Here is a 15,967-nt window from a genome sequence, read left to right as displayed (position 1 = left end):
TGTTCCTAGACCAGTTAACCCACTGTTCCTAGGCAGTTAACCCACTGTTCCTAGACCAGTTAACCCCCTGTTCCTAGACCAGTTAACCCACTGTTCCTAGACCAGTTAACCCACTGTTCCTAGACCAGTTAACCCCCTGTTCCTAGACCAGTTAACCCCCTGTTCCTAGACCAGTTAACTCACTGTTCCTAGACCAGTAACCTACTGTTCCACTGTTCCTAGACCAGTTAACCCACTGTGGGTAGGCCGTCATTGTAAATAAGAATTAGTTCTTAACTGACTTTCCTAGTTAAATAAAGGTTAAATAAATGATAGTGTATGTCAATGGTAGTAGTGTACCTGCTGTGTGACTGCAGCCTCCGGTACTCTGCCCTCACTTCCTCCAAGCTGCAGGGCCCGTCTTCATTACCGAGGAATATCCCTAAACACATGTCGGTCAATAAGAAACCGTGCCCTTAATCACAGAGCTTTTCTGTACACATCAAAAGGGCATTGGGCTCCTCTCACCTTTCAGGAGCATCAGTCTGCTCAGGTGGGCTTCCTGCTCTTTCAGAAATCCTTTGGCGTGGTCCAAGATCTTCCACTGACCGACCAGACAACATTACTACCACACTTTACAATACAACACATTCAACTGAGGTTTCCACTTTTATCTGATCCATAATACCAATTTATCACCAGGTAGGTGAAGATCTACCTGCCTCACCAGGTAGGTGAAGATCTACCTGCCTCACCAGGTAGGTGAAGATCTACCTGCCTCACCAGGTAGGTGAAGATCTACCTGCCTCACCAGGTAGGTGAAGATCTACCTGCCTCACCAGGTAGGTGAAGATCTACCTGCCTCACCAGGTAGGTGAAGATCTACCTGCCTCACCAGGTAGGTGAAGATCTACCTGCCTCACCAGGTAGGTGAAGATCTACCTGCCTCACCAGGTAGGTGAAGATCTACCTGCCTCACCAGGTAGGTGAAGATCTACCTGCCTCACCAGGTAGGTGAAGATCTACCTGCCTCACCAGGTAGGTGAAGATCTACATGCATGGCCAGGTAGGTGAAGATCTACCTGCCTCACCAGGTAGGTGAAGATCTACATGCATGGCCAGGTAGGTGAAGTTCTACATGCATGGCCAGGTAGGTGAAGATCTACATGCATGGCCAGGTAGGTGAAGATCTACCTGCCTCACCAGGTAGGTGAAGATCTACATGCATGGCCAGGTAGGTGAAGATCTACATGCATGGCCAGGTAGGTGAAGATCTACCTGTATGGCCAGGTAGGTGAAGATCTACCTGTATGGCCAGGTAGGTGAAGATCTACCTGTATGGCCAGGCAGGTGAGGATCTACCTGTATGGCCAGGTAGGAGAAGATATACCTGCATGGTCAGGTAGGTGAAGATCTACCTGTATGGCCAGGTAGGTGAAGATATACCTGCATGGCCAGGTAGGTGAAGATATACCTGCATGGCCAGGTAGGTGAAGATATACCTGCATGGCCAGGTAGGTGAAGATATACCTGCATGGCCAGGTAGGTGAAGATCTACCTGTATGGCCATAGGTGAATATATACCTGCATGGCCAGGTAGGTGAAGATATACCTGCATGGCCAGGTAGGTGAAGATATACCTGTATGGTCAGGTAGGTGAAGATGTTTTTGGAAAGTAGAGAAAGTCGACAATAACCAGTAACTTTGAATCAGAAAAGTATACCCTCTCTACCCAGCAACAGTTAGCCAGCTAACCCCAAATCACACCCTCTACCCAGCAACAGTTAGCCAGCTAGCCCCAAATCACACTCTACCCAGCAACAGTTAGCCAGCTAGCCCCAAATCACACCCTCTACCCAGCAACAGTTAGCCAGCTAGCCCCAAATCACACCCTCTCTACCCAGCAACAGTTAGCTAGCTAGCCCCAATCACACTCTACCCAGCAACAGTTAGCCAGCTAGCCCCAATCACACTCTACCCAGCAACAGTTAGCCAGCTAGCCCCAAATCACACCCTCTCTACCCAGCAACAGTTAGCTAGCTAGCCCCAAATCACACTCTCTCTATCCAGCAACAGTTAGCTAGCTAGCCCCAAATCACACCCTCTCTACCCAGCAACAGTTAGCTAGCTAGCCCCAAATCACACTCTCTCTATCCAGCAACAGTTAGCCAGCTAGCCCCAATCACACTCTACCCAGCAACAGTTAGCCAGCTAGCCCCAAATCACACCCTCTCTACCCAGCAACAGTTAGCTAGCTAGCCCGAAATCACCCTCTCCACCCAGCAACAGTTAGCCCCAAATCACACCCTCTCTACCTAGCAATAGTTAGCCCCAAATCACATCCTCTCTACCCAGCAACAGTTAGCCCCAAATCACACCCTCTCTGCCCAGAAACAGTTAGCTAGCTAGCCCCAAATCACACCCTCTCTACCCAGCAACAGTTAGCTAGCTAGCCCGAAATCACCCTCTCGACCCAGCAACAGTTAGCCCCAAATCACACCCTCTCTACCCAGCAATAGTTAGCCCCAAATCACACCCTCTCTACCCAGAAACAGTTAGCTAGCTAGCTCCAAATCACACCCTCTCTACCCAGAAACAGTTAGCTAGCTAGCCCCAAATCACACTCTCTCTACCCAACAACAGTTAGCTAGCTAGCTCCAAATCACACCCTCTCTACCCAGCAACAGTTAGCCCCAAATCACACCCTCTCTACCCAGCAACAGTTAGCTAGCTAGCCCGAAATCACACCCCCTCTACCCAGAAACAGTTAGCTAGCTAGCCCCAAATCACACCCTCTCTACCCAGCAACAGTTAGCCCCAAATCACACCCTCTCTACCCAGAAACAGTTAGCTAGCTAGTTTCTCCATAGTAACTGACCAATGTTCACACAACAGTTAGTTACACATGAAGGAGAGAACGATGAAGATATTTCAGATTGTTAGCCATCTATATTTATCTCACCTTAGCAGGCATCTTGTTGGATGTGGGGCAGACCACGGTGTTGAGTGTCTCGAACAGGGTGGCCAGGTTGGCCCGGTGTCGGGCCTGCAGAGCCCGTCTTCTCTCCTTCTGGTGCTCCTCCATGTCCCGTTTCCTCCGGAGCCCGGTCGGACCGGTACAGCCTCGTCTGGACATCCTGATTTATTAATGGGTTATATAAAATAATAATAAGACACTACACGGGTTAATAATCGAGTTGTTTCTCTTCCCATTAAGAGTTATATCGGTCAACAACAACAAGATGGCTACCGAGCACTGACGGCTGTTTTAGCTACTTGGTTAAGTTTAGAGTTGGATAATATATCCACATACCTTATTATGTTGTTGTTGCTACCTTACCTTTCTGAAATCCTTTATAAACGTATGTTAACAAACTGTCCGCGTTTTCTGTTAAATTGTTATGGAAAATGATCTATAGTGTGTGTGATTTTTCGTGCAGGATGTGGCTACATGAACCGCGGTAAAGAGGCTCCAACCGTTTCATCAACCGGCAGTATTGAGATCAGTGATGCCAATTTAGCCATTTCGTTGCTAGATTTAGCTACTTTTCAGAGTACCCTAGCAACAACAACAAAAAATCAAACTGCACCTAAAGCAACAAATTTAGATACTTTAAAAAATAAAAACTTTTAGCAACTTTTGATGAAGTGACTCAAACGTTAAAATGCATTTTTCCTCTAAATGACACCAACAAAAAAAACGATGTTCTCAGTCACAACACAAGTGTCTGGCTGCAAAAAATGCGTTGTGAGTGACGTCGGCAGCAGGCGCTCAGCAGCAATTTCGGTCAATTGTGAATTCATCGTCGGCTGACTGCAGCAGTAGTAGTGGTAGTACGGGTTCCACGAGACAAAACCCAATGAATATAGATGGTCACAAATGTTTTGATCCTGGACATAACTTACAACATCAATCAACATGTCTCAATCAAAATTGTACAGAAAGGAGTGGAAGTCTGTACCTGAATTTAAAGGGTGTCTAAAGCCGGTAATTGGGGATGATTCACGGGCATACTGTGCGTACTGCAAATCAGATATGCTTTGCAAAAAAAATGTATGACATCAAAAAAATATTGTGCTACCCCAAAGTATATAAATAAATCAAAACCTTTCAACCCCACAACGCAGTCTACATCACCACAGGGTGGTTAAGAAAGTGGAGAACTGCAGAAGCTACTATAGCAATGGGCCACTGCAAAGCATGCGACCATTTAAAGTACTGCACAATCTCAAATCCAACTTAACTCTTGACTCATTTTTAGAAATAATATTATGGAATCAGTCTACACTTCTTCTTTACCCTAAATTACCTATTGTTTTTGTATTATCACCAAGGCCCTAGACCCTTTACTATAAGGGTAACCAAGGCCCTAGTCCCTTTACTATAAGGTTCACCAAGGCCCTAGTCCCTTTACTATAAGGTTCACCAAGGCCCTAGACCCTTTACTATAAGGTTCACCAAGGCCCTAGTCCCTATAAGGTTTACCAAGGCCCTAGTCCCTTTACTATAAGGTTCACCAAGGCCCTAGTCCCTATAAGGTTTACCAAGGCCCTAGTCCCTTTACTATAAGGTTTACCAAGGCCCTAGTCCCTATAAGGTTTACCAAGGCCCTAGTCCCTATAAGGTTTACCAAGGCCCTAGTCCCTGTACTATAAGGTTCACCAAGGCCCTAGACCCTTTACTATAAGGTTCAGCAAGGCCCTAGTCCCTTTACTATAAGGTTCACCAAGGCCCTAGACCCTTTACTATAAGGTTTACCAAGGCCCTAGTCCCTTTACTATAAGGTTTACCAAGGCCCTAGTCCCTTTACTATAAGGTTTACCAAGGCCCTAGTCCCTTTACTATAAGGTTCACCAAGGCCCTAGTCCCTTTACTATAAGGTTCACCAAGGCCCTAGTCCCTTTACTATAAGGTTCACCAAGGCCCTAGTCCCTTTACTATAAGGTTTACCAAGGCCCTACTCCCTTTACTATAAGGTTTACCAAGGCCCTAGACCCTTTACTATAAGGTTTACCAAGGCCCTAGTCCCTTTACTATAAGGTTCACCAAGGCCCTAGTCCCTTTACTATAAGGTTTACCAAGGCCCTAGACCCTTTACTATAACATTTATGATACAGACTGCTTTAAGGCCCTAGCAGACCGTTTTGAATTCTCTATTGAGATTCCATTGATTTAGTATGACGGTGTGATAGTGTTTGTTTGTGCCATTCTTATGAAACGGTGGTGTCTCTCCTGGTGTCTCTCCTGGTGTCTCTCCTTGCCGTTCATATGTAATGGTGGTGTCTCTCCTTGCCATTCATATGAAACGGTGTCTCTCCTGGTGTCTCTCCTTGCCATTCATATGAAACGAAACGGTGGTGTCTCTCCTTGCTGTTCATATGAAACGGTGGTGTCTCTCCTTGCCGTTCATATGAAACGGTGGTGTCTCTCCTGGTGTCTCTCCTTGCCGTTCATATGAAACGGTGGTGTCTCTCCTTGCTGTTCATATGAAACGGTGGTGTCTCTCCTTGCTGTTCATATGAAACGGTGGTGTCTCTCCTTGCTGTTCATATAAAACGGTGGTGTCTCTCCTTGCTGTTCATATGAAACGGTGGTGTCTCTCCTGGTGTCTCTCCTTGCCGTTCATATGAAACAGTGGTGTCTCTCCTTGCTGTTCATATGAAACGGTGGTGTCTCTCCTTGCTGTTCATATGAAACGGTGGTGTCTCTCCTTGCTGTTCATATAAAACGGTGGTGTCTCTCCTTGCTGTTCATATGAAACGGTGGTGTCTCTCCTGGTGTCTCTCCTTGCTGTTCATATGAAACGGTGGTGTCTCTCCTTGCTGTTCATATGAAACGGTGTCTCTCCTTGCTGTTCATATGAAACGGTGGTGTCTCCTTGCTGTTCATATGAAACGGTGTCTCTCCTTGCTGTTCATATGAAACGGTGGTGTCTCTCCTTGCTGTTCATATGAAACGGTGGTGTCTCTCCTTGCTGTTCATATGAAACGGTGTCGCTCCTTGACGTTCATATGAAACGGTGTCTCTCCTTGCCGTTCATATGAAACAGTGTCTCTCCTTGCCGTTCATATGAAACGGTGGTGTCTCTCCTTGCTGTTCATATGAAACGGTGGTGTCTCTCCTTGCCGTTCATATGAAACGGTGTCTCTCCTTGCTGTTCATATGAAACGGTGGTGTCTCTCCTTGCTGTTCATATGAAACGGTGGTGTCTCTCCTTGCCGTTCATATGAAACGGTGGTGTCTCTCCTTGCCGTTCATATGAAACGGTGTCTCTCCTTGCCATTAATATGAAACGGTGTCTCTCCTTGCCGTTCATATGAAACGGTGGTGTCTCTCCTGGTGTCTCTCCTTGCTGTTCATATGAAACGGTGGTGTCTCTCCTTGCCGTTCATATGAAACGGTGGTGTCTCTCCTGGTGTCTCTCCTTGCCGTTCATATGAAACGGTGGTGTCTCTCCTTGCTGTTCATATGAAACGGTGGTGTCTCTCCTTGCTGTTCATATGAAACGGTGGTGTCTCTCCTTGCTGTTCATATAAAACGGTGGTGTCTCTCCTTGCTGTTCATATGAAACGGTGGTGTCTCTCCTGGTGTCTCTCCTTGCTGTTCATATGAAACGGTGGTGTCTCTCCTTGCTGTTCATATGAAACGGTGTCTCTCCTTGCTGTTCATATGAAACGGTGGTGTCTCCTTGCTGTTCATATGAAACGGTGTCTCTCCTTGCTGTTCATATGAAACGGTGGTGTCTCTCCTTGCTGTTCATATGAAACGGTGGTGTCTCTCCTTGCTGTTCATATGAAACGGTGTCGCTCCTTGACGTTCATATGAAACGGTGTCTCTCCTTGCCGTTCATATGAAACAGTGTCTCTCCTTGCCGTTCATATGAAACGGTGGTGTCTCTCCTTGCTGTTCATATGAAACGGTGGTGTCTCTCCTTGCCGTTCATATGAAACGGTGTCTCTCCTTGCTGTTCATATGAAACGGTGGTGTCTCTCCTTGCTGTTCATATGAAACGGTGGTGTCTCTCCTTGCCGTTCATATGAAACGGTGGTGTCTCTCCTTGCCGTTCATATGAAACGGTGTCTCTCCTTGCCATTAATATGAAACGGTGTCTCTCCTTGCCGTTCATATGAAACGGTGGTGTCTCTCCTGGTGTCTCTCCTTGCCGTTCATATGAAACGGTGGTGTCTCTCCGTGCCGTTCATATGAAACGGTGGTGTCTCTCCTGGTGTCTCTCCTTGCCGTTTATATGAAACGGTGGTGTCTCTCCTTGCCGTTCATATGAAACGGTGGTGTCTCTCCTGGTGTCTCTCCTGGTGTCTCTCCTGGTGTCTCTCCTTGCCGTTCATATGAAATGGTGTCTCTCCTGGTGTCTCTCCTGGTGTCTCTCCTGGTGTCTCTCCTTGCCGTTCATATGAAATGGTGTCTCTCCTGGTGTCTCTCCTGGTGTCTCTCCTGGTGTCTCTTCTTGCTGTTCATATGAAACGGTGGTGTCTCTCCTGGTGTCTCTCCTTGCTGTTCATATGAAACGGTGGTGTCTCTCCTTGCCGTTCATATGAAACGGTGGTGTCTCTCCTTGCCGTTCATATGAAACGGTGTCTCTCCTTGTGTCTCTCCTTACCGTTCATATGAAACGGTGGTGTCTCTCCTGCTGTCTCTCCTTGTCGTTCATATGAAACGGTGGTGTCTCTCCTTGTCGTTCATATGAAACGGTGTCTCTCCTGCTGTCTCTCCTTGTCGTTCATATGAAACTGTGTCTCTCCTTGCCGTTCATATGAAACGGTGTCTCTCCTTGCCGTTCATATGAAACGGTGTCTCTCCTGCTGTCTCTCCTTGTCGTTCATATGAAACGGTGTCTCTCCTTGCCGTTCATATGAAACGGTGGTGTCTCTCCTTACCGTTCATATGAAACGGTGGTGTCTCTCCTGCTGTCTCTCCTTGTCGTTCACATGAAACGGTGTCTCTCCTTGCCGTTCATATGAAACGGTGGTGTCTCTCCTGCTGTCTCTCCTTGTCATTCACATGAAACGGTGTCTCTCCTTGCCGTTCATATGAAACGGTGTCTCTCCTTGCCGTTCATATGAAACGGTGTCTCTCCTGCTGTCTCTCCTTGTCGTTCACATGAAACGGTGTCTCTCCTTGCCGTTCATATGAAACGGTGTCTCTCCTTGCCGTTCATATGAAACGGTGTCTCACCTTGCCATTCATATGAAACGGTGGTGTCTCTCCTGGTGTCTCTCCTTGCCGTTCATATGAAACGGTGGTGTCTCTCCTTGCCGTTCATATGAAACGGTGGTGTCTCTCCTTGCCGTTCATATGAAACGGTGGTGTCTCTCCTGGTGTCTCTCCTTGCCGTTCATATGAAACGGTGCTGTCTCTCCTGGTGTCTCTCCTTACCGTTCATATGAAACGGTGGTGTCTCTCCTTGCCGTTCATATGAAACGGTGTCTCTCCTGGTGTCTCTCCTTGCCGTTCATATGAAACGGTGGTGTCTCTCCTGGTGTCTCTCCTTGCTGTTCATATGAAACGGTGGTGTCTCTCCTGGTGTCTCTCCTTGCCGTTCATATGAAACGGTGGTGTCGCTCCTTGCCGTTCATATGAAACGGTGGTGTCTCTCCTGGTGTCTCTCCTTGCTGTTCATATGAAACGGTGGTGTCTCTCCTGGTGTCTCTCCTTGCCGTTCATATGAAACGGTGGTGTCTCTCCTTGCCGTTCATATGAAACGGTGGTGTCTCTCCTTGCCGTTCATATGAAACGGTGGTGTCTCTCCTTGCTGTTCATATGAAACGGTGGTGTCTCTCCTGGTGTCTCTCCTTGCCGTTCATATGAAAGCGGTGTTCATATGAAACGGTGTCTCTCCTTGCTCATATGAAACGGTGGTGTCTCTCCTGGTGTCTCTCCTTGCCGTTCATATGAAACGGTGGTGTCTCTCCTGGTGTCTCTCCTTGCTGTTCATATGAAACGGTGGTGTCTCTCCTGGTGTCTCTCCTTGCCGTTCATATGAAACGGTGGTGTCTCTCCTTGCCGTTCATATGAAACGGTGGTGTCTCTCCTTCCGCTGTTCATATGAAACTGGTGTGCTGTCTCTCCTGCTGTCTCTCGCGTTCATATGAAACGGTGTCTCCTTCTCTCTCCCTTGCCGCTCATGAAATGAAACGGTGTCTCTCCTGGTGTCTCTCCTTGCTGTTCATATGAAACGGTGTCTCTCCTGGTGTCTCTCCTGGTGTCTCTCCTGGTGTCTCTCCTTGCCGTTCATATGAAACGGTGGTGTCTCTCCTTGCCGTTCATATGAAACGGTGGTGTCTCTCCTTGCCGTTAATTTGAAACGGTGCTGTCTCTCCTTGTCGTTCATATGAAACGGTGTCTCTCCTTGCCGTTCATATGAAACGGTGTCTCTCCTTGCCGTTCATATGAAACGGTGTCTCTCCTGGTGTCTCTCCTGGTGTCTCTCCTTGCCGTTCATATGAAACGGTGGTGTCTCTCCTTGCCGTTCATATGAAACGGTGTCTCTCCTTGCTGTTCATATGAAACGGTGGTAAATGTCGCCACCCAGAGGCAGCTGAGACACATGTAATTCATAATGTCAATGGCCTTACCTTAATTAGATTTGCTCAACTCCTGCATCCTCTCTCCTCCATCCTCTCTCTCCTCCATCCTCTCTCTCTCCTCCATCCTCTCTCTCCTCCATCCTCTCTCTCCTCCATCCTCTCTCTCCTCCATCCTCTCTCTCCTCCATCCTCTCTCTTCTCCATCCACTCTCTCCTCCATCCTCTCTCTCTCCTCATCCTTTCTCTCTCTCTCCTCCATCCTTTTTTTCTCCTCCATCCTCTCTCTCCTCCATCCTCTCTCTCCTCCATTCTTTCTCTCCTCCATCCTCTCTCTCCTCCATCCTCTTTCACTCCTCCATCCTCTCTCTCCACCATCCTCTCTCTCCTCCATTCTCTTTCTCTCCTCCATCCTCTTTCTCTCCTCCATCCTCTCTCTCCTCCATCCTCTCTCTCCTCCATCCTCTCTCGCCTCCCTTTTGAAAAAGGTCAAAGGTAATCAAGTATAGGGAACGTGGATAAAAATGAGAAGCTCCTTCCACATCAGCCACGTGATGTTTACAGGGGAGGTTCCACATGATGTTTACAGGGGAGGAGCCACGTGATGTTTACAGGGGAGGAGCCACGTGATGTTTACACGTGATGTTTACAGGGGAGGATCCACGTGATATTTACAGGGGGAGGAGCCACGTGATGTTTACAGGGGAGGGTCCAGGGGAGGATCCACGTGATGTTTACAGGGGAGGATCCACGTGATATTTACAGGGGAGGAGCCACGTGATGTTTACAGGGGAGGGTCCAGGGGAGGATCCACGTGATGTTTACAGGGGAGGAGCCACGTGATGTTTACAGGGGAGGGTCCAGGGGAGGATCCACGTGATGTTTACAGGGGAGGAGCCACGTGATGTTTACAGGGGGAGGATCCACATGATATTTACAGGGGAGGAGCCACGTGATGTTTACAGGGGAGGGTCCAGGGGAGGATCCACGTGATGTTTACAGGGGAGGAGCCACGTGATGTTTACAGGGGAGGGTCCAGGGGAGGATCCAGGGGAGGATCCACGTGATGTTAACAGGGGAGGATCCACGTGATGTTTACAGGGGGAGGATCCACGTGATGTTTACAGGGGAGGGTCCAGGGGAGGATCCACGTGATGTTTACAGGGGAGGAGCCACGTGATGTTTACAGGGGAGGAGCCACGTGATGTTTATAGGGGAGGAGCCACGTGATGTTTACAGGGGAGGAGCCACGTGATGTTAACAGGGGAGGATCCACGTGATGTTTACAGGGGAGGATCCACGTGATGTTTACAGGGGAGGAGCCACATGATTTTTACAGGGGGAGGAGCCACGTGATGTTTACAGGGGAGGAGCCACGTGATTTTTACAGGGGGAGGAGCCACGTGATGTTTACAGGGGAGGATCCAGAAATAAATGTGTAAATTGATCCAAACAGATTAAGTTAGTCGTGAAAGAAATGTTCTAGATTAAAGGGTAAGTAGAATATATATTTTTTAAATGTTGACATGCTTTTCTCCTCTGACAATACAACAGCTGGTTCAAAGAGGATGTGGCAGACATCACAACTCTTCTGCAGTAGGATGCACTTGTGCTTCCTCGTCAAAAGGAGGCTATTGAGGAGGGGAGGAGCATCTTCCGTTTGTCTACTAATGAATTGACACACTCCTCGACCACCTATCGGAGAAGACAGGACAGAGGGGAGGGGATGGAGGAGGGGCGGAGGGGAGAGGGGACTGAGAGAGGACAGGACAGAGGAGAGGGGACGGAGGAGGGGCGGAGGGGAGAGGGGACGGAGAGAGGACAGGACAGAGGAGAGGGGACGGAGAGAGGACAGGACAGAGGAGAGGGGACAGAGAGAGGACAGGACGGAGCGGAGGGGGGGAGAGGGGACAGAGGAGAGGGGTGGGCGTAGGAGAGGGGACGGGGTGACAGACTTTTTTCCCAAATGAGAAAAGGCCAATGTCCATGTAGCAGCATTCAAACAACAACAAAACAACCACATCTTGTTTTCAGTTTATTCCACAACTCGTACGACCTTCTGAAGATATCAACAATTGAACAAATGATAATTTTCCAATAAAAACACAGTGTGACATTTTAAAGGGAACGAGGTTTAAACTGAAACACTTAAACCAGTTCAACATACATAGAAACACAACTTTTGGCTTCAAACCAATTTGGCAGCTTTGTTTTAGGAGGAACATTTGAACAAAAGGTACTGGATGGATGGAGATCAAGCCAGGGTCCCAAATGGCACCCTATCCCCTATATAGTGCACTACTTTTGACCGGAGCCCTATTGGTCAAAGTAAATCCCAGTGTACACTACTTTTAGTAGTGCACTACGTAGGGAATAGGGTGCCTTGATGGAGGCCTCTCCACACACAGACATAACGTTAATCCACTCTCACAGACACACAGAGAGATGGGCTGAGTACTAACGGATTGGGACAGGACGGCTGGCTGAGTACTAACGGATTGGGACAGGACAGCTGGCTGAGTACTAACGGATTGGGACAGGACGGCTGGCTGAGTACTAACGGATTGGGACAGGACGGCTGGCTGAGTACTAACGGATTGGGACAGGACGGCTGGCTGAGTACTAACGGATTGGGACAGGACGGCTGGCTGAGTACTAACGGATTGGGACAGGACGGCTGGCTGAGTACTAACGGATTGGGACAGGACGGCTGGCTGAGTACTAACGGATTGGGACAGGACGGCTGGCTGAGTACTAACGGATTGGCTGGGAGTTGGGACAGGACGGCTGGCTGAGTACTAACGGATTGGGACAGGACGGCTGGGCTGAGTACTAACTGGCTGAGGATTGGGACAGGACGGCTGGCTGAGTACTAACGGATTGGGACAGGATGGCTGGCTGAGTACTAATGGATTGGGACAGGACGGCTGGCTGAGTACTAACGGATTGGGACAGGATGGCTGGCTGAGTACTAACGGATTGGGACAGGACAGCTGGCTGAATAATCTACTAACGGATTGGGACAGGACGGCTGGCTGAATACTAACGGATTGGGACAGGATGGCTGGCTGAGTACTAACGGATTGGGACAGGATGGCTGGCTGAGTACTAACGGATTGGGACAGGACGGCTGGCTGGCGGATTGAGTACTAACAGATTGGGACAGGATGGCTGGCTGGGACAGGACGGCTGGCTGAGTACTAACGGATTGGGACAGGACGGCTGGCTGAGTACTAACGGATTGGGACAGGATAGCTGGCGGCTGGCTGAGTACTAACGGATTGGCTGAGTACTAACGGATTGGGACAGGACGGCTGGCTGGCTAACGGATTACTAACGGATTGGGACAGGATGGCTGGCTGAGTACTAACGGATTGGGACAGGACGGCTGGCTGAGATTGGGACAGGACGGCTGGCTGAGTAACGGATTGGGACAGGACGGCTGGCTGAGTACTAACTGGCTGAGTACTCACCAACGGATTGGGACAGGATTGGGACAGGATGGCTGGCTGAGTACTAACAGATTGGGACAGGATGGCTGGCTGAGTACTAACAGATTAACGGATTGGGACAGGACGGCTGGCGGCTGAGTACTAACATTGGGACAGGACAGCTTGGGACAGGATTGGGACAGGCTGGCTGGCTGAATACTAACGGATTGGGACAGGATGGCTGGCTGAGTACTAACGGATTGGGACAGGATGGCTGGCTGAATACTAACGGATTGGGACAGGACAGCTGGCTGAGTACTAACGGATTGGGACAGGATGGCTGGCTGAATACTAACGGATTGGGACAGGACGGCTGGCTGAATACTAACGGATTGGGACAGGACGGCTGGCTGAATACTAACGGATTGGGACAGGACGGCTGGCTGAATACTCTACCAACGGATTGGGACAGGACGGCTGGCTGAAGACTCTACCAACGGATTGGGACAGGACGGCTGGCTGAAGACTCTACCAACGGATTGGGACAGGACGGCTGGCTGAAGACTCTACCAACGGATTGGGACAGGACGGCTGGCTGAAGACTCTACCAACGGATTGGGACAGGACGGCTGGCTGAAGACTCTACTAACGGATTGGGACAGGACGGCTGGCTGAAGACTCTACCAACGGATTGGGATAGCTGAAGACTCTACCAACGGATTGGGCTGGCTGAAGACTCTACCAACGGATTGGGACAGGACGGCTGGCTGAACGGATTGGGATCTAGGGCTGAAGACTCTACCAACGGATTGGGACAGGACGGCTGGCTGAAGACTCTACCAACGGATTGGGACAGGACGGCTGGCTGGCTGAAGACTCTATAATGCCTTGTTGGGACAGGACGGCTGGCTGAAGACTCTACTTGACGGCTTTGGGACAGGACGGCTGGCTGAAGACTCTACTAACGGATTGGGACAGGACGGCTGGCTGATATGGACTATGGATGGCTAATTTAAGGGCATCGGTGGGAGTAAATCTCTAAGGAATAAGGCTGGATAGCATCAGGCCCAGTCTGCGCTGTACGAGGGTAGCAGTTTAAATGATATTACATGTGTCACAACTCAACTCTGCAGAAACAGGGTCAAAACAGTCTACCTGTAAACCTGTATTCGGATCACACACACACACACACACACACACACACACACCACATAATGCCTTGTTATGCAGGAATGCGTACAGGATTACTTGATGCTTTGCAAGAAGAACAGGCCACAGGAAGGTAGAGAATGGCTAAATTACTCCTTCATATTTAAATCCCCCTGATGTAGAGAATGGCTAAATTACTCCTTCATATTTAAATCCCCCTGATGTAGAGAATGGCTAAATTACTCCTTCATATTTAAATCCCCCTGACATAGAGAATGGCTAAATTACTCCTTCATATTTAAATCCCCCTGACGTAGAGAATGGCTAAATTACTCCTTCATATTTAAATCCCCCTGATGTAGAGAATGGCTAAATTACTCCTTCATATTTAAATCCCCCTGATGTAGAGAATGGCTAAATTACTCCTTCATATTTAAATCCCCCCTGAAGTAGAGAATGGCTAAATTACTCCTTCATATTTAAATCCCCCCTGACGTAGAGAATGGCTAAATGACTCCTTCATATTTAAATCCCCCCTGACGTAGAGAATGGCTAAATTACTCCTTCATATTTAAATCCCCCCTGATGTAGAAACAAACAGATCATCCATCTCTTTATTTTTTAGGGGAAATTACCAGAAGGTGGAAAGACATCACAAAAGTATTTCCTGTTAGGGACATTTCCTGTCAGGGACATTTCCTGTCAGGGAGATTTCCTGTCAGGGAGATTTCCTGTCAAGATTTCCTGTCCGGGACATTTCCTGTCCGGGACATTTCCTGTCCGGGACATTTCCTGTTAGGGACATTACCTGTCAGGGAGATGGGTGTGTTCCTGACCCGACAGTATGGTCTAACACCCCTTGACTGGACATATATATCTGAGATAAACTATAACTTTTGGCCCTGATTTTTACACCAGTCATAGTTGTCTTTTGTATTGCAGTTGCATTTGCATCTTTTTAATATGTCCATTGGATCACATGATCATTGCATCACATGACCATTGGATCACATGACCATTGGATCACATGTCCATTGGATCACATGATCATTGCATCACATGACCATTGGATCACATGACCATTGGATCACATGACCATTGGATCACATGTCCATTGGATCACATGACCATTGGATCACATGACCATTGGATCACATGTCCATTGGATCACATGACCATTGGATCACATGACCATTGGATCACATGTCCATTGGATCACATGATCATTGGATCACATGATCATTGCATCACATGTCCATTGGATCACATGATCATTGCATCACATGTCCATTGGATCACATGATCATTGGATCACATGATCATTGCATCACATGTCCATTGGATCACATGATCATTGCATCACATGTCCATTGGATCACATGATCATTGCATCACATGTCCATTGGATCACATGATCATTGCATCACATGTCCATTGGATCACATGATCATTGCATCACATGTCCATTGGATCACATGTCCATTGGATCACATGATCATTGGATCACATGATCATTGCATCACATGTCCATTGGATCACATGTCCATTGGATCACATGATCATTGCATCACATGTCCATTGGATCACATGATCATTTTAGAAAAATATAAATCAGGAGAGAAAAAAAAAGAAGAAGAAAAAATGTATTACAAAAATATAGTAAATGTTCTTTACACAACATTAGTATGGACGGACTGGTGTTGGACATATCGGGAATCTTCCTTCCGATATGAAGCAACCCACTGTTAGTGGTAACACTATTACCGTTGTCCACCAGGGGGCAGGACGGGAGAAGCAACCCACTGTTAGTGGTAACACTATTACCGTTGTCCACCAGGGGGCAGGACTGTACGGGAGAAGCAACC

The 15,967-nt window shown here is 48.1% G+C and overlaps 1 protein-coding gene across 1 annotated transcript in view; it reads right to left on the bottom strand.

The window, feature by feature from the left end:
- LOC135572803 (stimulated by retinoic acid gene 8 protein homolog) overlaps positions 1-4,304 on the bottom strand; it is a 101,963-nt gene extending 97,659 nt beyond the window's left edge. Inside the window, exons 1-4 of the mRNA XM_065021221.1 lie at positions 3,320-4,304; positions 2,942-3,116; positions 508-583; positions 340-421 (exon numbers count right to left, since the gene is read on the bottom strand). Of these exons, the coding sequence (XP_064877293.1) occupies positions 340-421; positions 508-583; positions 2,942-3,115 (332 nt within the window). The 5' untranslated portion in view covers position 3,116; positions 3,320-4,304. The remainder of the gene's footprint in view (positions 1-339; positions 422-507; positions 584-2,941; positions 3,117-3,319) is intronic.
- Positions 4,305-15,967: the final 11,663 nt, after the last annotated feature.

Source organism: Oncorhynchus nerka, linkage group LG8 (assembly GCF_034236695.1).
Source record: "Oncorhynchus nerka isolate Pitt River linkage group LG8, Oner_Uvic_2.0, whole genome shotgun sequence".
Taxonomy (NCBI): domain Eukaryota; kingdom Metazoa; phylum Chordata; class Actinopteri; order Salmoniformes; family Salmonidae; genus Oncorhynchus; species Oncorhynchus nerka.
This window is presented reverse-complemented; position numbering and strand designations above follow the sequence as displayed.